Source organism: Emydura macquarii, unplaced genomic scaffold, assembly GCF_026122565.2.
Source record: "Emydura macquarii macquarii isolate MOO-44397 ecotype Brisbane River unplaced genomic scaffold, CSIRO-AGI_Emac_v2 contig_1947, whole genome shotgun sequence".
NCBI lineage: Eukaryota > Metazoa > Chordata > Testudines > Chelidae > Emydura > Emydura macquarii.
Window position 1 is genome coordinate 2,926,094 of NW_027132084.1, and position 24,603 is coordinate 2,950,696.

Here is a 24,603-nt window from a genome sequence, read left to right on the forward strand (position 1 = left end):
AGATAAATATGAACAGTGTTTATTTTTATATTTTTTGGATTTATGTAAGAAAAATACCTTTCACAATAAAAAGAACTGATACAAAATTGTTTCTCATAAATGGACAGCACTGCTGGTTATACAAAAGAATGATATCTTGTCCCATACCAGGCAACCAAAAATGGCTATAAGTAGAATATACCCAAGAATCTTGACCCACTAAGAAAAGAGCTACTGTAGCATTTACTGTGACCTAAAAACATGAGGAATTTTGACCCACCATAAAAAGTGTTTGTTTTAGAGAACTGTCCTTAAAAAAATATGAAACTGGCGTTTGAGAAGACTGTGTGTTTCTATTTAGATCTCCTCCTCGACTTTCAAGATCATTCCCGAGAACACCTCAATCCCTGGCTGCCCCACAGATTCGCTACTGGCTATCCGGGAGGGCAGACGGGCAGAAGTCCCAGAGGTGCAGTCTTGCACAAAATGTACTGTCTCTCTATGTGGATGCTGGGAGTCGACCAGCTTCTCCAGCGTCCGGTTGAGCAACTCAACATTGTCCGCCAATCTCTTGTTCTGTTCCACTAAGTTCTCCAAGATGAGGTTCTGCTGGATCATGAGGGAGCTCTGCTGTTGGTACCAGGAGGACAAGAGGGTGCTCTGCTGGAGATGGGCATCCATCAGCTGCTTCTCAAACTCTGAGACGTCATACTTCCTCTTAGGATGCCGGGCAGTCTGGGATGACCGCCTTCCATAGGCCGTCTGCTGCTGCATCTGTGGGGAGGAAGGTGGGGTGGGGGAGGAAGCTGAGGTGTGCAGTGCCCCCCGCTGCTCTAACACATCTGTCTCAGCTGGCATAGGCATTTCAATAGTCCTCAAAGGCACCCATGTGCAACCAGGCACTTCCTCCTCCTCATCTGTGGGGGATCAAAATATCAAAACATGAGTTCTTTACACTTTAGCAACATAGAAAGCAGCCCCTTTCGTTAATACGCTAAAATAATGATGTATGCTGTGTTGGTGTGCATATGAGCTTGGGAAAGGGTTATTAGTTTGAGTGTGTACATGTGAATGTCTTAATAGATCTTGTGCTTTGTATTTATGAACCAGAGGGATCTCTGTCTCTCTCTTGTAACTGTTTCATTTGAAATGTTAGGTGATAAGGTCCTGGAACATTAAAATTCCTCACGTCTTGTAGATGATCTCCTGCTCTGCAGGTGAATTATTTTGAGTATCCTGTATAAGGAGACATCCCTGTCTTGCAAGGCAGGGGTGAAATGTAAGACTCCAGGAACAAATGCTGTTGTGTGAGAGGTTCTGCATATTTGGATCTGAGATTTCATTTGCAGAGTGCTCTCTTGCCATAGGGGTGGCCGTAGCAGTCTCACTTGTTGCTGTGGAGATCACTCCACAGACACCAAAGATAATGTTATAGAGAAAGGCTCTTCACCTTCCCCTTCTGCCCCAGCTTTCCCCAGTCTGCTGATGTGTGTGAATGGGATGAATGGTTTTGTTTAAGACTCTTTACCTGACTGAAGCTCCAGAGTTATGTGAGGGTCATCAATGTGCATAACATCATCATCACCACCACCACCATCCTCCTCCTCTGCCACCATTCTGGCCTCAGACTCTTTAATGGCCTCCTCCTGCCCAATCAAAGGGCTTTCCAAAATCCGCACCAGCACAGTATCATGCCTGGACTCCCCCGTTGAGTGACTCATCTCCACCAGCTTCTCCTTGGTGCGCCTCTTCATGTCATCCCATCTCCTCCGGAGGTCACGAGTGGTCCTGGGGGACCTAGCGACGGCATTGATCTTCCTGGCAATGCTGCACCATATCTTCTCCCTCTCCGGCTGGCTCAGGTTGACTCTCTCACTCCCATAGAGACTAGCGTGATTTTTGGTCACCTCCGCCACCAAAATCTCAAGCTCTACAGGAGAAAACTTTTCCTTCCTCTTCCGGGGACCAGCAGCCATTTTAAATCTGCTCCTCTTTGCAAAAAACGAAACAGGAAGGGGCAATTTGATGCTGGATTTTCATCAGGACCACTACACACTGAAATACTCTCATGTAATACACATGCTACTGTGATGGTGGTCAATGCCTGCTAATGCAGTGGGGCATAATGTGGCAAAGTAAATGGATGTGTAATTGCTAGAAATGACAATGACCAACACAATAGTATCCAGTGGGGTCTGATGTTACCGGAGTTACACCAAAGGAGAATCACCCTCCTAGAGTCTGACCCTGATCTCACTTACGTTTTTATAACAGTTTAACCCTGTTGACTTCACTAAAGCCGCTCCTTATTTATGATGTGCTATCAAAAGCAAGTGCTATCAGAAGCAAGCCTATAGAGTCCGCATGTTAGAGATCTGGCAGCTTAAAAAAGCAGGTTAATAGCATCACATGGTAAGAATCATGCAAACGAGAGACAGGAGAGACATTTGGGGCCAGATTCACTGGTATAGCCCGATGGGGTAAAATTGCTGTTCATCTGGTTTATCTAGCTGGTAATGCAGGGTTTGCAACGGTTTCGCGGCACGAGAGTGACACAAAATAGCTGAAGGCATAGGTCCATTACATCATCTTGTGCTACTCCAGTGCAGAATTATCCCCAGGGGTCTGTTCTTCAGTTACACTGCTGGAACTACAGTCAGCAGGGGCAATGCTCATAGAAGTCCTGGTACCAATTCAGCAATGAGGTAAGAGGGGGTGTAAATTGGTCACGGAATGGATGTAACTGTAACTTAGACCAATTGGGTAGCCAGAAGAAAGGGGATATAACGTGGGACAAGAGGGGAGAAGAGATGTAGCAAGAAAAGCAATAGAAGGATTCAAGATAAAGCGGGTGTAAGATGGGTAAGAAGAATGGAATGATTTACCTCCTTGTTGATTGCTTTTCCTGCCACAGCTTTCTCTTTGAGCCTCTCTGTATGTGAGTTTCTCATTATTAAAACATTACAAATTACACCTGTTTTCTGATCAAATTAATGGTAACTTGCACCATCTTTTTATCACTGATGATTCTGATCCGCAAGGTGTCACACATCCCTCTAGGAGTTTGGTGTCCAGCACTGTAAATTTCTGCTGTTTTATAGGTTACATTAAGTGAATTATGGGGTGCAGGGCATGCTTCTTCTCTAACTTACACATCGTACAAATAAGAGCAACTGAACTGAAGTCAATTAAACTTACACTTGTGTGAAACTTGTGCAAGTGACAGGAGAATAGGGCCCAAATGAATCACTGTTGATTTATACTGTTTTAATTGACCCAAACTATTTCTGGATCTGTGAAAATTTTATAGAACACACGTCCAAAAAAAAAAAAAAAAAAAAAAAAAAAGGAAAGGAAAGGAAAGGAAAGGAAAGGAAAGGAACCCCCCCCCCCCCCCCCAAACTGTAAGTAACCCAATGAGGTTGGTATTTAAAGTGCTCTATTTTATTTTAAGGGTGTTGCAAATAGATCTACATTTTAATTTAACAAACAAGTTTCAGCCTCTGCTTAAAAAGTGGGGAAAATATCAGATTTTCATTTTAAAGTTATCCCTATAGTAAGATACATTTGTCAGATTCCGAACAACAATTAAAGGGAAAAGATCAGTTCCTCTCTTTTTTAACTATCACATAATATGAAAACCAGAGGGATGCTGGAAATTACAGGGTAGTAATAACAACATTGATTAGGAAGAATGCTTAGCACTGACACAGTATATCTCATTTATCAAAGAGCAGCACAAATATTAACTCACTAATCCTTACAATAGCCTTATTAGATAGGCAAGTATGTTTGACACAAATAAAGAAAAAATATTTCTTCATGCTGCAAACAGTCATCTTGTGGACTCTTTTTTTTGGCATCAGGCTTAAATGCATTAGCAGGAGATTTTGCTTCTACTGAAGCACTAGGTGTCAAACAATGAAACAGACAAGACACCAGAGGTCGGCAGATGGATTGATATTCTGGTCTGATTAGAGCAGGGATATGGTTTTTAATATTTATGAAATAACGTCAGTTCCTCAATATGTTGCTCATTTAGGACACCAATACAGTAATTACAAAAAGGCACCTAACTTAGTACCAAATCCTACAACAATGAAGTCATTGCAACACTGTCCTCTGATTTTAGTGCTTCAGGATCAGGATTTTAGTAAGGTTTTAGCACCAAGTATCTGGTTTGTGTATAAAATAGCATGCCCCAAAACCAGAGCGTAAAATAACAATGGATTTCAATGTCAATGGGCCTGACTCTCATTTAGATTCTGGGTGTGTCTACATGAACATTTAGGTCACGGCAAGTTGGAGTTTTGCATTAAGTGTCCATCTGGACCGTGCTGAAATGCACTAACAGTTCCTTAGTGTGCTTCGATCTACCTTGCTTTGAAATGGGAATAGATCAAAGTGTAGTAGGGAACTACCAGTGTGCATCAGCAAGATCCACAGGGACACAATGCATGGCAGGCTAGTGCTGGCTAGATTTACACTCCAGCTTGCCACAGAGTAAATGTTCATGTAAATAAGCCCTACAGCCAAGGTGATGTAAAGGGGCTTTAGTGTATTTGAAAATCTGGGACAATAGTTTATTGGTTTGGAAAATATAAAAGTTTACCAAAATAAATATACCAAATATTAGTAGTAATGGAAATATACTGTAAGTTGATGTTGTTGCACTCAGAGGGCTTAATCCTCAATTACACTTGCAATGCTCTAGCAGAGAAAGGGGATCTTAAAATAAATGAAAATCAGACACAAGGATTTTCCAGCAGTGCAGGAAATGGTTAGATTCCTAAAGCCTGATTCCTAGCTCTTTTCCATCAGTGTTTCACTGGTGTAACTCCACTGATTTCAGTGGCACTAGTTCCAAGTTACATTTGTGTACATGAGATCAGAATCAGATCCTTAGGCTCTCTAGATTCTCTCTCTTAGGTAATTAATACACAAATGGTTGCAAAATTTGCCACAGGCTCTTTAATCACCATAAGTGATCAAGACTTTTGTTTTCCATCTCCTCTAAAAGGCACCATTTTCCAGAAGCAGAGCCCCTAACAAAGTACTGGGACACTGGTTCGGTACTGAGTCAGAGGGAAAAGGACTGCCTCCTAACATGACTCATCATAATATGCGCCATGCATCTTGAAGATCCCTCGTCCAAACAGTAGTGAATCTCCATCCTGCTGAGTTTACAAGATATGAGAAGATCACAAAGTAAGAAGGTATAACTGCATGGTCATAAGGCTAAAACATACATATGTTGGACATTTTTAGCTCACATTAATATACAGTTAATGGTTTTTTTCCCCCTTTTTTTAAATAAAGCACTTTCATGAACATTTGAGATGATTTTAAGAACCGGGCTCTCCAAACTCTATCCTATAGCTGGCCAATAACAAAAAATAAACTCTTTCTTTCAGCTGCTTGGGAAATGCAACAGGCCATAGTGTGTTGCTAGGAAAGAAGTATTGGCAGTGTAGCCTCAGCTAGCAATTATTATATCTATACCTCCTGGGCATGTCAGAGAAGCAAAGTAGGGTTGGGGGCTTAGTCAGTATATTGAATATAAATATCCAGGTGGAAAAAAAGATGCACATTCACCCGTGCATGTGGACATGTACCACACACTCCTTCACACATGCATAAGACAACACATTGTGTAAACTCTGAACCCCTATCAGCAGCAGGGACCCTCACATGAACTCCACAAATACTCTAGATCTGAGTCAGCGTGACAATACTGTCTATAATTCCCTTCTGGTCAAATGGTTCAGTCTAAATATAATGAAGAATGTCTGGTCTGATATTTTAAACCAAGAATCACCCCTTACTGAGGAGATGACTTCAAAATGGCCTTGCCAACACACCTAACTCTACTACGCCATCTGTTTCCTGCAGCTCTCTGGTTGATTTGCCTGCTCTACTGAGGGCTAATGGGAGGACCGTTCCTTACAAAAGGTGAAGTTCCTAAATATGCAACCATGAGACATTTAGATTACATGAAACGATTACATCCTTACGTTACCATGCCCAGTATGCATCGGGTTGCATTCACTCTAGGCCTTGGATAACAGACTCTGCTTCATTGACATGTCCTGCCATACAATCCACACAGTACATTTCTCTCATGAGAACACAGAGTCATTTGGGCCAAGACATCTGATGGACAAAGTTTGTTTCTTGTAAACATACCACTGTCCGGGATTAAAAAATGAAGATGATTTAACTAACACCTAGCTACAGAAATCATCTCCCCTAATAGTCTGAATGAAAAGATGCTTCAGTGCAATCAGAATTTTCCTGTACAATTGCACCTTATCATGCACAAGTGTTTTCTGAAAGCCCCAAACAAATCATAGTCCAATAAATATTTGATCACACAGATCCACTGCTTAGAGAAAAAGATGGGTTTAAATAAATGTTATGGCTCAGACCTTGGTGAGGTTAAGTTCCTACGTTCACTCATCTCATTTATCACTTGGACGGCAGCTGACTCGAATACCATTTCCAGTGGTAAGCAGCTGTTTTGTAATGGGCAGCATTAAAATAAAATAAAACACACATACAGACAGAAACTGCTTCAGAATAAAACACTCTCAAATCTGTAATCTCAGCCCATCTTTCATATGCAGCCACTGGAGTAGACTGAAAAAAAAGCACACTTTTTATCAGAACCACCTGCTCCAACCTATTTGTCATTGGAAGTTAAAGCACAATACAATTTAATTGTAAAAGCCACTGTTCATATCAAAATACCTTGCAGTTCACAGTACATTGCTACAATAAAAAAGTATAAGAGTAGGCAGGGATAGTGGACAAGGAATGGCATCAAGGAATTGTGTTAGGAAGTGGGAAAATAGGCAGTAGGGCACGAATGTAAGCATCCTGAAAAGGTGGATTTTGACTTCCATAGGACAAACAAATTAGTGGGATTGAAGCAAGTGAACAGACCATTTAAGGTTGCAGTGATGATGGCAGCAAAAGGTCAACCTTGAAAATGAAAAAAAAAATGGGGGATTGAGAAAAGTCCAGGAGGAGAGGAAAGAGCTGGGGATACTGGGAAAGAGATGAGATGGCAGAAGCAGAAGAGGGGATCAAGAGAATGAGATGTGAGAGGATTGAAGAGCCTGGAAGGTGAGGACATCAGTTGTGCACGTACGTGGGAGGGGAGGGAGATAACTAGACCTTTTGAAAGGGGCTAGTGTGATTGTGTTAGTGTGTACAGAGAAGTAACGCTTCAGCTTGGAGAGCAGAAAGGAGTTAGGATAGGAACATCTTTGGGAGAATATAAAGAACGCTGTTACAGTAAGCAAGACATGAAACAATAAATCCATTAATTAGTGATTCAGTACATTTTGGGTGATTTCATTGTTAAAGGGACTGTCATGACTTGGAACCATGGGAATTTTGGATGGTGGGAGAGTTTTATTCCTACTTCTGGGGAAGAGATTCAAACAAATGTTTAACTGTAAAATTACAAAATCACTGTTGTAGTGTAGTTTGCTTAGAACCATTGCAATGTTTTGAGTCCATGTTGGCACTTTTTATTTAGCTCTCATTGCATTCATAAACAGAACCACTACAGAGCAGCTTTGAAATCCCCCAAATAAAACAGTTAATCAGTGCTAATTACTAAAACAAGAAGCATATTCATAGAGCCCTGCAAATCCACGGATATCCGCTTTATATCCACAGATCATTTTTTGGCAGATGGTGGATCAGATGCAGATCTCAAAGGTGGGGAAGCGGCTCTCTGCAGCTCATAAGACTTCGAGGCTGCTTCCCTGCCTTTGAGATCAGGGGGTGGGGGTCGATCAGCTAGTCCACTGGCTCCCCTGCTGGCTGTCGATCAGCTGTTCCGAGGGGTTCCCCTGCTGACCAGATCGGCTGCTGGCAGGGGAGCCACACAGAAGAGCTCTTGAGAGGGGCTCCCCTGTGGGCTGCCAATCAATCAGCTGTTCCGTGGGGCTTCGCTGAATGCCGATCATCTGTTGGGCAGCTGGCTGGAGGGACTTGGGGACCCCGGAGCTGCAGGTACGTGTTGGTGCAGATGACTACACTGGTCAGCGGTAAGATGATTGGGGCAGATGCGGATCGGGTGGGGATCCACTTTTGTGTATCCACGCAGGGCTCTACATATTCAGCCATACTCATTCTCCAGACACACAACTCTAAGAAACAACATGCTAGAAATTACAGTTACCAGTTGTCTGCCATTACACCTCAGTTAGGATTCTGACCTGCAAGCACTCCTACTCCTGTATTCTCAAGAGACAAAGTAATCATGCTGTGTTGTTGTGTTACAATGTTTGCATTGCAACACTGATGTGGCATCAATATCTAGTGACTCCTCAGCATATCATGATGCAGTCTCGTGGATTAAGATGTAATCTCATTGCATCATGACACTGCATCATCACAGTATGCACAAAATAAATTTGCGACAATTTATATCCAAGGACAGAGCTAAAGAAATCAAGACTGCCCTACAAGTTTCAGAACAGTAGGGCATTTTCTTCAGAACATGAGTAACCATGGATTGCATTGTGAGGTGCAAAATGCCAAGGGACTTCACGAATCTGAGAAGGTAAAACTGGAGCTCATAACAAACTCATGGAACTTTTTCATTTACTCTGCTGTCTGTCTATTTGACAAAAAGAGAACAACATTAAAAAAAACCACAACTAGCTATTTTTGCATATGCTGAAGGCAGCCCTTCATTGGTGGCCTCCAGGTCCACTGATAGATCTGTCTATACCAGATAGCCTCAAAAGATACAGAGTATCCCTGCCAGGGAAAGACTTTGGAGTACTCCAGTGCTTTGGAATAACGACCTCAGTTTCCTAATACTGGTGAAAATGAGAAAAGCCGGGTGACCAGGACTGAAGTCAGAGGACCTGATGGTGGAAATGTGCCCCTAGGTTGTCTTGGTGATCACGGCTAATACTTATGACACCCTCACCATTTTATCTCCTTCATTTCTCTTCAGAGAATGATAGAATTCAATTACCCCAATGTGTCCTCTACTCATCTCTAAGAAAAATAAATTTAAGGCAACTAATAATTAGCAGAAAATAAAAAGAAATGGAAGGAATCAATGGAAAGAAATGTAGGCTTGGAAGAGACCTTGAGAACATCATGTCCAGACCCCTGCACTGTGGCAGGACCAAGTAAACTTAGATCATCCCTGACAAGTGTTTGTCCAACTTGTTTTTAAAAGCTTCCAGTGATGAGGACTCCACAACCTCCCTTGGAAGCCTATTCCTGGGTTTAATTACCATTAGAGTAAGGAAGTTTTTCCTAATATCTGACCTAAATCTCCCTTGCTGCAAATTAAGTCCATTACTTCTTGTCCTACCTTCAGTGGACATGGAGAACAATTGATCAGCGTCCTCTTTATAACAGCCCCTAACATATTGGAAGACTGTTATCAGGTCCCCAGTTAATCTTCTTTTCTCAAAACTAAACATGCTCAGTTTTTTAAACCTTTCCTCATAAGTCAGGTTTGTTGCTCTAATCTGGACTCTTTCCATTTTCTCCACATCTTTCCTAAATTATGAGGCCCAGAATTGGACACAGTACACCATCTGAGCCTTCATCGGAGCCAAGTGGAGCAGGATAATTACCTCCTGTGTCTTACATACAACACTCTTATAAATACACCCCAGAATCATATTAGCCTTTTTTGCAGCTGCACCAGATTGATGACTCATATTCAGTTCATGGTCCACTATGAAGGTTAAGCCGATCCACTGCTGAACACACACTTATACCAAGCCACTCACCACCCTCATTAAAGTAATTAACTCAGTTTTGCCTCTGGGCTACAATAGCGCCTCTTTCACCCATCACATCATGGCAAGTAGAAATTTACTCACCACTTCCCCTGTTTGTAGTCCAGTTACAGCTGACCAGATCTCAAAGGGTAGAAATCAGAAGTCAATGGAGCTACACTGATTTACAGAAGCAGCCAAGGAACCAATGCAAGTAAGTATATAAGCTATACTATTAATATATTATTTCTCTTCATTTAACACCCAGATAATACAGACAGTATGTGTATTAATTTCTATCTATGGTATTTATATGGGCCCCTTTCACCATAATATCTGACTACTTCAAAACCTGTACAACATTTATCCTCACAATAGGAGGTGGGAAAGTGCTAATTTCCCTTCTTTGCAGCTGGGGAACTGAGAAACAAAGACACTATAGACCAGATTTTAATGGTATTTAGGTGTTGCTGCATTTAGCATTACAACACCTAACTGATTTAGAAGCCTAAATCCCATTTTTAAAGGATTTCAGCAATGCCTAAAGACTTCAAAAATCTGGGCCTAAATGAGTCACCCCAGGTCTCACAGGAAGTCTGCTGGGGAACAAGGACTTGAACCCATATCTCCCCACACCTAAGATAGTGCCCTAACTACTAGACCATTTATTCCTTTCTGCTACTGGACAGGTACATAATCATTCAGGTACACTTACATTCACAGTGCAGCATTAAAACGTACACACACACATTATGAAGCAGATGCCCCTCTTCCATTAGCAAATCTGTGGCAAGTTGAACAAATCTCCAAACACAAACTTCAGCAGGGGAGGCAGCAAAACTACTGAAGATAAGCTACGGCGTGTTTCTCTCATGGGTTTTATGTAAAGAGAAATTTTCAGCTTGTTTTCTCCATATAGATAGAGAGAGAGAGAGAGTTGCAGCAGAGAAGCAAAATGATGCTGTCAGCACAGATGTCAGAGGCTGAGGAAGCCAGTTGTAAAAGTAAAGTACCAGGCAAAGTCGCTCAGCAGGAGTGTACTTATATTTGTTTAAAGTTTAAACATTGTTATCACTGGTTGAAACCTAAATGCCTTATTTTGTAAGACTTTACGAAGGAGCTGTTTACAGAGGCTTTGTTATGTTACTGTATGGGTTGTTGCCAGTGGACCATATTGCACTGTTGAAGTGACTGTGCTATTCTGGGCCCAGACACTATGCTAAATAACCCATCACTTTCACTTTATTCCCAACTGAAATCCCTTTAGTAAGGCCTATAGTCAGACTCAAGCTCAAATGTTTCAACACAATCATAACAAATATAAAGAAGAGATACAGAACAAATGCATGTAAGCCAGCCTACATTTATAGGAGAACCCCAACATGCCAGAGGTTGTAGGCAGTAGCAAAATACAATGGCAAACTGACGGTTTAATAAAACAAGGGAGCTACACAGAGAGGTTTGAAAAGTCTGCCCTTTGGCTCTCCCAATGGTGTAGAGCAGTGCAAAGAATGCTAATAGCTTTAAAGGGTGTGACATTTCAACCCAGGCAGCCCCTTTTAAGCTAAGTAGTCTACAAAGTCATCCATCTCATCAGTCTGTCTCAAGTATTTATAAATAGCCAACACCATAGCATCTAAGTACTTAAAACAGTGGTTTAGATTTGCAGAGCATTATCCATACAGGATACTCTGTTCACTATGTTAGGAGCTTGAGGTTATCTGGAGTGCAGACTCTGCAAAGAAGGCCAGAGTGTAATCCCAGGGGTTGTAACTAAAGTTTGTTGACAGGGAGTTTCTATTAAACAGAGTTCAGTAATCTGGGTTTGTTCAGGCATGTGGGGTAATTTTCATAAACATAGCCAATTTATTCTAACCACAACATTGCCTATAATACATCATCCCCTACAAGATGTGTAAATCAATGTATGTTTCTGCCCCACACATATATTAAATGTTCCCCCTCTATACATTTAGGTCACACCAATGTTCCACAGAAATGCCTTCTGCCTGAACAGATAGTATTATCACGTGCCTAATCACCTACAGTACCTGTGATCAGACAGTCAGGGATAGACTTTAAAAAGCACAGTACTCCATTTCACATGAACAGAATCCTGCAGTCCCTACTCAGGCAAAACTCCTAAAACTCCATTATGAGTTTCGCCTGAGTAAAATCTTCAGAATTATGCCCTATATTAATTAACAAAGAAAACGTTCCTGTTCACTCACATGTATTTAGGCTATCATTTTTTATAAAAATGCCTACATGTTTGGATACATGCAACTAATCTTTTGCTTTAATACATTTTTGTTTCAGAAAAAACAAAGTTTACCTTAACAACTTTTGGTCTGTCTAATCCAACATAAGCAATAAAGAACCTATAATGTTTTTGTTTGGTAATTTTTCCCCTAGTTCTTCATGCCTAGAAAGTATTGAGCTCAAAAAATCAAGCTGTTCTTTTTGGTCAAGCTGTTTTCAAACAAGACTAACTTATTTTGTGTGTAATCTACTCTTGCTCTGATGAAAATTGCCTTAAAAAGTGCTGAACACCATTTCCTTAGCCATTATTTACAAACTGCATCATGTCTGCTGGCAACACTGTTTCTCATTTGATTATAGGGAAACATTCCAGTCAGAAAAATGTATATGCTTATATGATGCACTTTTCATGCCATCCTTCCAAGAACAACAGTAGCTAATTGCTCAGTTTCCTACTGGGAAATGTGTCTTCAATAGGCAGATCTCTAAATGACTACGCCAATCCAAGTTGCCAACACGAGTCATTTAATCACATGAAAGAGTTTAGCTCTCACTTAGACTCCTCTTTAATATACTTCCAGGTAGTGCAAGAACACTGCAGAGCTTGTGCCATGTGCTCATGGAAATAAAACAGCTTTCAACTGTTTTATTTTAAATAACGTTACTGAATGTATCTATAGGGTTTTTTAGACCAACTTACTTGGTGCTGACTGGCTTTAGCCAACTGCTCATTGGCTGATTCTACATTAGAAGATGCAGTCTCAATGTTGGCTTCAATACTATCTGTAAATTAAGATAATAGAAGGTAATTACATGGTACAAAGCTAAAGGAATAATTCACACCAACAGCAATGCAGTGATTGGGCATGAACAAATAGGAAAGTTCTCCACATCCTTTTGTTTGCAAGTTTGGAGAGTGAGAGGGCGGTCATAAGGGCCACCCAAGATTTGGTGAAATGAAGAAGCCTAAATCATCACAGTCAGAGGCAGAGAAACCGGTGAATGTCATTACATTATCAGCGCATACAAGATAGAGAGGTTCTGGGTCGGATCCTCCTGAGGGCTCCAACGAACAATGGATCGGGGCTTCTACAAGACTGATAATTTTATTGGATGAGAGTTACATTCTAAACTGGGGTCCAGGGGGTACATCATGGTATATACTTCTTGGTTTGTCCTGCTATAAAGATCTTCAATTTTTACCTTTGAGTGAAGAAAAAATATTTGGAAAAGAAGTATTCACAACTACAGAGTGCAGTCACTTGGGGGGAAATCAATACATGCCAGTCAAGGAAAGCAAGGTTTTAAATGGACACCAATCTTGTGTTTAGAAACCAACATCTATATTGTGAAAGCTGATTAAGACTAAGAGCTAGATTGCGTTTCAAATATAAATATCAGAGTCCTGGCCAAATTGTTCCTTCAGGTACACACAGATAGCGACTAAAGGCTGCACATGTGCATTTAAGCGGAGAAAGCAAACCACTGGGTATAAATTAATTATCTGGGGGAATGACTTCCAGTGACATCATTAAGAAACTGAATGGATTCTTGGTACATAAAATTGGTTTAATTAATTAATTCTTTCATTTTCAAAACAGAAGGGAGAAAAGGACATTTCTGTGGAGGGAAAATTGAGGTTTTATGCACTCGTATAGTTTTCAGAAGATTCGTTTTATTCTGTTTTGTAAATGAAACAATTTTGTAAGAGTTCTAATACACTTGGGCACTTTTGGTAATGAAAAAACGAAACGAGTTTAACAGGTGGAACCTCCCAAAAGCATTCGTCACAACTTGGGGGGAGGTCCCACTCTTTTTATTCTTTAATACATGTATGTGTGTCAGCAGTGCAGAAACTCTATGGCCAGGGCTACTAAGGATTGATATGCCATAATTTAGTGGCCAAATCCTGAGCATCTCAAGCAGTTTTTACCAAGGACCTGACCCTGCAAAAGAGGACTGAGCCTACGCAGAGATCCACTGAAGTCTCTGGTTTCTGACCAAATGGTTCTTTTCACACGATCAGTGGGAATGGAATGAAAAGTACATGAGGAGCTCAGGATTTGGCCCCAGAAGTATATGAAATTTGCGTTTATGGAGACTGATGAGATCTGTCTGTCTATCTGTAATAGCTCCAAAAGGTTCATTTACAATTTTATGCTAATTCTAGTATAGAGTGGGATAAGGACAGATTATTTTCTCCCCCTTTTGTTTTCAGTACTAGAAGAAAATAACAGCATTAAATCACTCTCTCTCACACACACACCTTCAAAACCACTAACATCCAGTGCTACCTCTGATCTCTCTTCTGTTGGACATTGTTAAGTCAGTTCACAGTGCCTAGGTATTTCAAAAGTCTCTAACGCTGGAGCATCGGGCAGACAGTGGGGAAAAGCATGTCCTTTCCATTTGGAAGCGAGGAGTTGGGGTGGGCAGAGCAGAGTGGTGTCCGAGCATGCTTTTTAGGGCAGGGAAGTTGTATGAGCTGGACTGTCTCTCTCTTGATTTCTGTACATCTGGGAGAACTTGATCAGTGCTTGGTAAATAGCAATTGCCATGTGTGTGCCCCTTCCATGGTTGTCAGGATGGACTTGTCTACACTTGGAAATTCCATTGTGCTAGAGTACAACTCTGAGGAGTTAAGGTAGATAACGTGATGTTAAATGTGACATAGCACAGACAGGGAATATCAGGTGGAATGTCTTGTCAGCTAGTTGTGGTTAGCCCTAAAGTGAATCATGACCAGCTGAGACAATGTTAAACTGGACAGTGTTTGTCTACACAGATCCTCAGCTGATATAATAAGTGCAGCTCCAAGGAAGTCAATAGAGATACAACGGTTCACACCAGCTGAGAATCCGATCCTAATTGTCTAATGTTCTGTTATCGTAATTCCTCAAGGTCGTGCTCTAGTATGGTATAAGCTCTCTGTACTGACAAGCCCTGGGAGTTAGACACATGTACTTGGGGTGGAGAGAGGGGACATGACACAAGGTAAATTAGGAAACAAGTGACAATCAGAAACAAGTCACAGCATGTAACAGGAGACATGCTATTTTGGGAGGATAAAGCAAGGCAAGGTTGCCAGTTTATGAGAGAGAGATTTAAAGAGGACAGTTGCTCTTTTCATTAAACTACACAATAATGGGACAGCCTTATACAGAAATTCAGAAAAAGTTCAGTAATTTGACTACAGTTTAATCAAAGTAGAAGAGTTTGTTGTTTTCTTCCCTAATGTTACCTAGGATCATAGAACATTAAACCTCTTCTTTTATGAACTGCTGCAATTTAACAGGTCCTTTTTTCCTGGTGAAATAACTTTTTAAACACAGAAGTGCCACACACAATTATTTAGATTCACTGATTTTTTTTCAGAACAACCAGCATCATGCTTTGCAAACACTATATGTTAATTTGTTCCACAATGCAAACTCCCGGAGTACAAGGAATCTACTGCATGATGATCTAGATGTTACGTGTGCAACGGTGTGAAGTTACATAGGAAAAATAAAAAAGTGTACAACCAGCCTTCCCAGCTAGCAGATTCGTCTTATGAACTCCAGCTTTAACATGAGTAAAAAAGATTTGAGATGAAAAGTCCTAATTAACATTTGCTACAGTAGTTTTGCAATCCTAAGGGGCAATAAAAAAAAAAAAAAAAAAAACAGAGCTAGCACGGCATGAAAAATGAGGTATACATAGGTAATGTGGCTTGTCTTCATTGCTAAAAGAGATGCAATTTTTTTTACCTTGGGGTAACTAACATGCATGAATCATCCAGAGGAAAAGACTAGGCACTTTAGTTTTGCCACAATGTAAACTCGCCAAGGTTAGCTACTGGAGGTGGGTTTAGAGATGTTAAACTCATGATTTATCAGGCGGTAAAACTAAGTGCTTAGTCTTCACTGTTGCTTTACCTCAGGATAGCTCGTAAGAATAGCAATACTGGGTCAGACCAATGGTCCATCTAGCCCAGTGTCCTGTCTTCCGATAGTGGCCAATGCCAGGTGCCTCATGTGTGTTAGTTACCCTGAGGTAAAAAATGCACCCGTTTTAGCAGTGAAGACAAGCCTTGTGCAAACTAGTGATTTCCACAGAAGGGAGGGGGAGAGAGAGAGAGAAAGAGAGAGATATAGTCTAGGTCAAACCACAAATATGGTAGGCAAGAATTGGTGGGGCCAGACCATCCAGTCAATTATCTGTCCACCACTTCCACTGATTTTAATGGGACATCCTGCATGCACATAATAGGATGATCACAGCTACAACTCATTGTGTGGCTTCAACCATGTCACTTGGGCTGTGATTTTCAAATGGGCCTTACTCCTACCTCCCAGGGGCATTAATTAATGATTGTGAAATGTTTTGAAGAGAACAACATTACAGAAGTGCTAAGCATTTTATTTTATTTGCATTTTATTTATTTACAGTGATAATCTGTTGTGACAGAAAGCTAGGAAATGCAGCTAATCCAGCACTCTGACCACTGCAACTCCAATTAGTTGTTCGAGAGTAGACCTGATTAAGGAGAGTTGGGCCTAATTGATGGATTGGGATGGGCCGTGGAGAGGTAAAGGCCAATTAGCCCGTTAGGCAGAAGGTAGAAAAGACAGGGAGAGGAAGGAAGAGAGAGAGGGAAACTTTCACAATCAGAGCACAGAAGGATCTTCAGGAGGAATTTCCTTTGTGTCTCACCCCTCCTTGGCTAAGGGAGTTAAGGACAGTATGAAACAGTAAACGGGGTGAAGGTGGTGGGAAGAACGCTGTGAAATAAACCACACGAGGTGCTTACTGGAAGAAGGTCTCCAACTGTCTGTAACTTGAAAAGAGACCGGAATGGGACCCTACCCTGTTACACCTGTACTTAAGGTCACTTGCTGTCTATGATTAACTCATGTCAATTGCGAGCCAAATCTTCTCTGTGAAATTACGTAAGAGAAAGTGAATTCCATACTTAACGGCATGTAAGTCAAAGTACTGGGAGTGGTGGACTTTTTCTTTTTCTCACACTGTGTTGAAAAGTCACCCATTATAATAGGATAAAATCAGGTCCTCACAGTGGCCATTATTAACTAGTTTCACTGGACAGATATTTATGTTGGAACTGGTTGAAGAATAGGAAAAGGATTCTGAAAACAAAATTAAAAATTGCTTCTATTTTGCAGGATTTGAAATGGGTCCATTCTGTTTTTCAAATAATTTTTCATGACTTTTCTTTAAACAAAATGATGACCTCTATTTGGAAGAGAGGAAGGTGATCAAGGACAGTCAGCATGGGCTCACCAAGGGCAACTCATAGAATCATAGAATCATAGAATATTAGAGTTGGAAGGGACCTCAGGAGGTCATCTAGTCCAACCCCCTGCTCAAAGCAGGACTAACCTCAGCTATATCATCCCAGCCAGGGCTTTGTCAAGCCTCAGCTTAAAAACCTCTAAAGATGGAGATTCCACCACCCCCCTAGGTAACCCATTCCAGTGCTTCACTACCCTCCTAGTGAAAAACGTTTTCCTAATGTCCAACCTAGACCTCCCCAACTGCAACTTGAGATCATTGCTCCTTGTTCTGTCATCTGCCACCACCGAGAACAGCCTATCCCCATCCTCCCTGGAATCTCCTTTCAGGTAGTTAAAGGCTGCTATCAAATCCCCCCTCATTCTTCTCTTTTGCAAACTAAACAAGCCCAGTTTCCTTAGCCTCTCCTCATAAGTCCTGTGCTCCAGCCCCCTAATCATTTTTGTTGCCCTCCGCTGGACTCTCTCCAACTTGTCTACATCCTTTTTGTAGTGGGGGCCCAAAACTGGACACAATACTCTAAATGCAGCCTCACCAGTGCCGAATAGAGGGGAATAATCACTTCCTGCAACCTGCTGGCAATGCTCCTCCTAATGCAGCCCAATATGCTATTAGCTTTCTTGACAACCAGGGCATACTGCTGACTCATATCCAGCTTTTTATCCACCGTTACCCCCAGGTCCTTTTCTGCAGAACTGCTGCCTATCTCATCAGTCCCCAGTCTATAGCTGTGCATGGGATTCTTCCTTCCTAAGTGCAGGACTCTGCACTTTTCTTTGTTGAACCTCATTAGATTTCTTTTGGCCCAATCCTCCAGTTTGTTTAGGTCCTTCTGTATCCTATCCCTACCTTCCAGGGTATCTACCACTCCCCCAGCTTAGTATCATCCGCAAACTTGCTGAGGGTGTAATCTACCGCATCTTCCAGATCATTGATGAAGATGTTGAACAAACCGGCCCCAGGACTGACCCCTGGGGCACTCCGCTTGTGACCGGTTGCCAGCTAGACATGGAGCCATTGATCACCACTCATTGAGCCCTATGCTCTAGCCAGTTCTCCAACCATTTTATAGTCCATTCATCCAATCCATACTTCTTTAACTTGCTGACAAGAATACTGTGAGAGACAGTGTCAAAAACTTTGCTAAAGTCAAGGTATAACACATCTACCGCCTTCCCTACATCCACGGAGCCAGTCATCTCATCATAGAAAGCAATCAAGTTGGTCAGGCATGACTTTCCCTTGGTGAATCCGTGTTGACTGTTCCTGATCACCTTCTGTGATGACTGAGATGACTGACTCAGTGGATGTTGGGAAAGCAGTAGACATGATATACCTTGACTTTAGCAAAGCTTTGGATACAGTCTCCCAAGTATTCTTATCAGCAAGTTAAAGAAGTATGGGTTGGACGAACGGACTATAAGTTGGATAGAAAGCTGGCTAGATCACTGGGCTCAACAGGTAGTGATCAATGGCTCGATGTCTAGCTGGCAGTCGGTAACAAATGGAGTGCCCCTGGGGTCGATGTAATTCTTATGTCATTATTTAGGACCTGTGACGGAGAAGTGCTGAGCATCCTTAACTCAAGAGCACTTCATAGGACACATTCAGTTTTGCCACTTGCAATCTTGGGGAGTTAGCTCTCATTTTTGGATACGGAATTTCTTCCAGAGTAAAGTTTAAAACGACAGGGTTTGGTCATATCGAAACATGTGAATATCAATCTGAAAAATAAGTTCTACAGAGCTTGTAAAATAGGCCTAGTCTACACTGCCAGCAGCAGTCGACGGGAGATACGCAAGCTATGTAGTGTAGCTTGTGTATCTCCCATTGACTTACTAACTTTGACTTGCCGTGGCATCTCCATTGCGCTGTGCCAATGGGAGACGCCTTTCGGTCGACATAGCCTTATGCTTCTCACAGGGGTGGATTTACAGCGTTGACCAAAGAGCACTTCCGGGATTGATTGAGCGGGTCTCAACTGCCCACTTAATTGATCCCGCGGCATCAATCCAGCAGTGCTCACACAGCCATGGCAATGCAAACATACCCATATGCACTCTCCCAATTTATAAACTAACATAAATGGATTGGGCTGATTTAACAAGATGCAATTTGTAGCTCCCTAAGCCATCAAGACATGGGGGTATTAATCCTCAATGGAGGGCAGAAATCATCCATATCTCTAGCTTACCCAAGGGTTTCTGATGGGAAATGGCAGCTCTGATTTCCACAAAGGGCAACGTAAAAGACCCTTGCCAAGGGGTTGTTCCAAATGAATGAACCCAGCCAGCACTCTTTTTTAACATCTCTCTGTTGACTCCTTGAATATCACAGTGGAGCAGATGTTAGAACCACCATGAAATGCCACAACCTGCTACTTGCTGGATCTTCCTTCATCAAGTGTCCCTGTGCTCTATTTTATACCAGTAGGAGTAAAGTATGGTACTCACATTAACATTATATTACCTAACTTTAGTCCCGGAGAAATCAGCGATTTGCTTTGTAAATGACACATGGCCTTAAAATGTGGTTTGGAAACATTTAAACAGCTATAACACCTGTGCAAATTGCAGAATTATATCACAGTGCCAACAGCTTATCATGTATGTAAAATTCATCTTACATGCATTATCAATCTCTCAATATTTTGCAAGTCCATTTAAGCCTATAATCATGCCAAAATTAAATACAAATAAAATCTCAGACTCATATTGTATAATCTATCTACTTCTATAACTCATTGGACTAATCTAAAAGTGTCAATCCTTCCCAGTCAGAGGAAAATATCAAGAAAATGGGGCCGATTCATTAAAAAAAAAAAAGCTGTATATGTTTGCTTGTTATTGTGGAAAGGCTGAATTGTGCCTCCAAAGTAAAATCCATGATATTTATGATCTGTCTTTCCCTTTCATGGTTGGTTTGATTTACTTAACCTATTTGTGACATGGTATTCCACACTCTATCCTTGTAAGACAGAGTGTGACACCTACCAGCAGAAATAAACCAACAACTCAGCAGGCTGTACATTTATGACTTTTCCAGCTCAATCACAGGATTTCTGGGAGTTCAGAGCAGTGCCAGCTTCATCATAACTACTTCAGCTGAACTGGGGTGCACATTCACAGCAGCAGATAATTCTACTAGTGGCAAAAAATATCATAAAAAGAAGAGACCCCTGTCCATGCACCTAGTTTCTCATCCAAAATTAATTGGCTTACTAGCTGCAATTACACCAGCCCAATCACATTAAGATCAAATACAGAACGACAGATGCATCTTTAGGCATTAGTAAACTTGTACGTCTGCAATCACCCGTTACATTTTTCTTTACTAACAAACAAAGTCTTCCTCCACTACTAGCATTACAAAAAAGTTCTGCAAACAACGAGGAAAGAGTCAGAGACTCAGAGACCATAGGCGGCAGGTATCAAAGGCAAGTAGCCTTTCCTGTCGCAGTCACCGCTGCTGCGCCTCCAGGCGCCCAGGGCCATGGTGGTCCTGCCTCTTGCCCTCCCTGCTGGGAGGGTGGAAGTTTTTATGCACCATGCAGGTTCCCAGGTGGCTGAGGAGGCAGTATCTGCTACTCAGCTTCCCAGGACCCTTGGACTCCCCAGAAAGACCACTGATGAACTCGGGAAGGGAGTAGTACATACCAATTCCTCAGCCACCTGGGAACCTGCGTGGCGCATATAAAAACTCAGCACAGGCAGGCAGGCAGCGTTCTCCTCCGGACTCCGCCTGTTACTGCCTGCCTAGCTGAGTGGCTGCTCTGCTTCTCTCTAGCATGTCAGGCCATCACCACCCCTGGCTCTAATCTCTGAATCTGGACTCCGGAGGTCCTCATCAATACTGCTCACCGGTTCCTCCTCTCCTTCCCACTCCCCTAACCCCCTGCCACATCTCTCCTCTCCTCGCCGCTTAACTCACCACCCATGTCAGACATATCGGCTTTTAAACACAGAGACACAAAACACAAAGACTCATATGTTCCTTGCACCTCCTACCACTATGGATGAAATGAGAAGAACAGAGAAGACCAATCTAATCTATGCCTGCCTCCTGAGAGATATTTTACTACAATATCACTATTTTACGGATTACAATACAGCTGTTAGTCACAATCATGTTTAGAAGACGACATAGTAAACTGGCTCCAAAGTATACACTTTTGATACAACAGATTTTGGGTTATGCCTTCAAAATAAAATGAAAAATTTGTGCTTCATCTGAAGTAGAATCATAGGACTGGAAGGAACATCGAGAAGTCTTCTAGTCCAGTCCCCTGCACTTATGGCAGGACTAATTTTATCTACACCATCCCTGTCAGGTGTCTGTCCAACCTACTCTTAAATATCTGCAAAGATGGACATTCCACAGCCTTCCCAGGCAATTTATCCACGAGCTTAACTACCCTAACAGTTAGGAAGTTTTTTCCTAACATCCAACCTAAACCTCCCTTGCTGCAAATTAAACAATTAGCTTCTTGTCCTATCCTCAGAGTTTAAGGAGAACATTTTTTCTCCCTCCTCCTTGCAACAACCTTTCATATACTTGAGAATTGTTATCATGTCCCCTCTCAATCTTCTCTTCTCCAGATTAAACAAACCCAGTTTTTTTAATCTTCCCTCATAGGTCATGTTTTCTAGCCCTTTAATCATTTTTGTTCCTCTGCTATGGAATTTCTCCAATTTGTCCAAATCTTTCCTGAAATGTGGTGCCCAGAAATGGACAGAATACTCCAATTGAGGCCTGATCAGCACAGAGCAGAAGAATTACTTCTTGTATCTTGCTTTAAACGCTCCTGCTAACATCCTAGAATGATGTTTGCTTTTTTTGCAACAGTGTTACACTGTTGATTCATATTTAGCGTGTGATCCACTATGACTCCCAGATCTCTTTCTGCAGTACTGTTTCTTAGGGAGTCATTTCCCATTTTGCACATGTGAAACTGATTGTTCTTTCCTGAGTGGATTACTCTGCATTTGTCCTTGTTGAATTTCATCCTATTTACTTCAGACCATTTCTCCAGTTTGTCCAGATCATGTTGAATTTTAATCCTGTCCTCTAAATCACTTGCAACCCCTCTCAACAACTTCAGAAATACTTGGATGCCACTATGTACCACTTCTGCAGAAGTGATGCCCTGCGCTAGCACATAACTCCATGTCTCACCCCAGGAATAGCTAGACATGAAAGCCAAGTGAGGATTCTACAGTGCACAAAGAACCAACGAGTACATAAATATATCCATCAATATAATTGTCTCCTCTGATATTTAGGAAGTGTTACCAACTGAACAGATATGAATATGTAGACCACATTCTGTTGTAGAAAGGTTATCAGAAATGTTAAGTCCAGGTATTCAGGGACCATTCCCAGGATGCATTCAATTTTCAGATGTCTCAACTGAGCTACAGGATGGTTTAGTCAGCGATCTAGCTGTATGATTTCCCAGCTTCTCTTGTTTTATTGTATTTGACATCAGACTCCTTGTAGTCTCCAGAGGACTCTTCATAACAAACGAACTCCTGTGCCACTAAGCCATCGGTCATGGAACATACATGAAGAGTCTTCCAAATGAACCTGAAGAGGCTTGCAGAGGATGCCAGAGTGTCTCTTGTGGTGGATCCCCGGATGGTGTGCAAACTCTTTTGAGCATGTAAAATTCTATGACTCTGCAAAGGAAGAGTCACACTTTTGAAAAGATGCCAGCCTTTAAGTCAAGATGGAAGTACTCAGATATAGGAAATGATGCTGGAGAAACAGGGTTTGTTCCAGGTGACAGAAGAGGCTACTGTGGTGGCAGGTGCAGGGTGTCACCTAAACCCCAAAACAAATAATCTCTGTGATTCCCCGTTTACATAAATACAAACACATTTCCCTTTCACAGTCTTTTATTAAGACTAAGAGGATATGACAATGCTGCATTCAAACCAATATCAGTACAGCTCAAAGACTACATTTATTGAACTAACTGGACAATTTCCCCTCTCCCTGTATGTACCAAGAAGACGAACCAACTACCACATTTCTCCTGTTTCCTGAGCAGGTCTGCATACCCTAGGCTGGCAGACACCACGTGTTTGAATTCTCTAAGACTCCACATTGGGCTGCATTACTGAATTTCCTTGTCCTCAGCATTATTATTCTTAGTTTGAGATGTCCCAACTTCAGAATGCGGTGAAGTGCAATGTCAGTATCAACCAAAATCTAAAAACCAGGCATCTCAGATTCAGCAACAGGAGAAGGTGGATGGGTGGCAAGTGTGATAATAAGAAATAGAAGAAAAATAGGGACAAAGAAAGTTCTCATCTTCGTGTCATACAGATTTCCTTTTTTGTCCGCAGGTCTTGCTGTGGAAGTTGTGATCGGTACACCTTTAGGTAAGACAACAGAGGTAGCTGGAGTTGGCAAATAAAGCACTGAGTGAGCTCCTGTGTTTCCTGTGCAGTCTTGGAGTGATCGTGTGGCTGTACCAATCTTTGGATCTCTTGCTATTTTCAGGAAATAGGTTAGGGGTATGTAATATGTTCTACTTGAGGAATGAGTGTTGGTGGCAAAACAGCCCGACAGGGAGGTGGGGGAGAATGGGCAATCGTTACAATCCTAGTAAAATGCTTTCAGAATAATTTGGCTCTCAGCAGTGAGAAATGTGAAGAAGCTGAAAGCAGTGAACTTATTTGTGGTGTTTGATGTAGGATGGCTTAGATAAGGAATATGTCAGGATACTAAAGTCACTGTATATAGATGTATGAGAGATGGGCATGAGAACAGCAGTATTTTTTCTGCTGTGGGTTAAAAAAATGCAACATGTACATTATTTCAATCACCCTGATTCCCTTTTGCAACACAGATAGCAGACCATAGAGATGGACAGATGTGTATTGGCCCAAATCGTGTGCTAATGAGAATGATATTGCCAGCTAAGTCACAGATGTCTCCTTCACATCAGCTAGATGTAGGGCTCCTTGCACTAATACCAATTTTACATTGACTCCACAAAGTTACCCCTGATTTACACCAGCGTATGTGAGAGAAGAAACCAGTCCATACTGTGTACACAATACTCTTTGACAGAGGGTGATGGATAAGTTTTTAGCTGATGAGTACTGTAAAGTGGCTGAATGTGTGTGTGTGTACTTATGTAGGAGTAAACGTTGCTCTCACAATTGCACCAGTGTAAACTTACTTCTCAGGGTGTCAACTCCTTGACCTTCTCCTTGGATGGTCTGAGTGGAGAATGTTTCTGCTACCATTCGCTCCACTGGAGTGAGGACAAGAGACTGTGGTGGTCCTC

General features: G+C 41.7%; 1 protein-coding gene across 8 annotated transcripts in view; it reads right to left on the reverse strand.

Moving 5' to 3' along the window:
• TSNARE1 (t-SNARE domain containing 1) overlaps positions 1-24,603 on the reverse strand; it is a 565,000-nt gene that overhangs the window by 196,931 nt on the left and 343,466 nt on the right. For 7 of the 8 annotated variants that reach the window (XM_067558341.1, XM_067558345.1, XM_067558343.1 and 4 more), the window contains 3 exons: positions 12,709-12,791; positions 1,508-1,970; positions 4-896 (listed from right to left, as the gene is read on the reverse strand). In XM_067558341.1, coding sequence (XP_067414442.1) covers positions 337-896; positions 1,508-1,970; positions 12,709-12,791 — 1,106 coding nt within the window. In that variant the 3' untranslated portion in view covers positions 4-336. Of the gene's footprint in view, positions 1-3; positions 897-1,507; positions 1,971-12,708; positions 12,792-24,603 lie in introns of those variants that run through there. The other variant, XM_067558348.1, reaches the window with a different exon arrangement.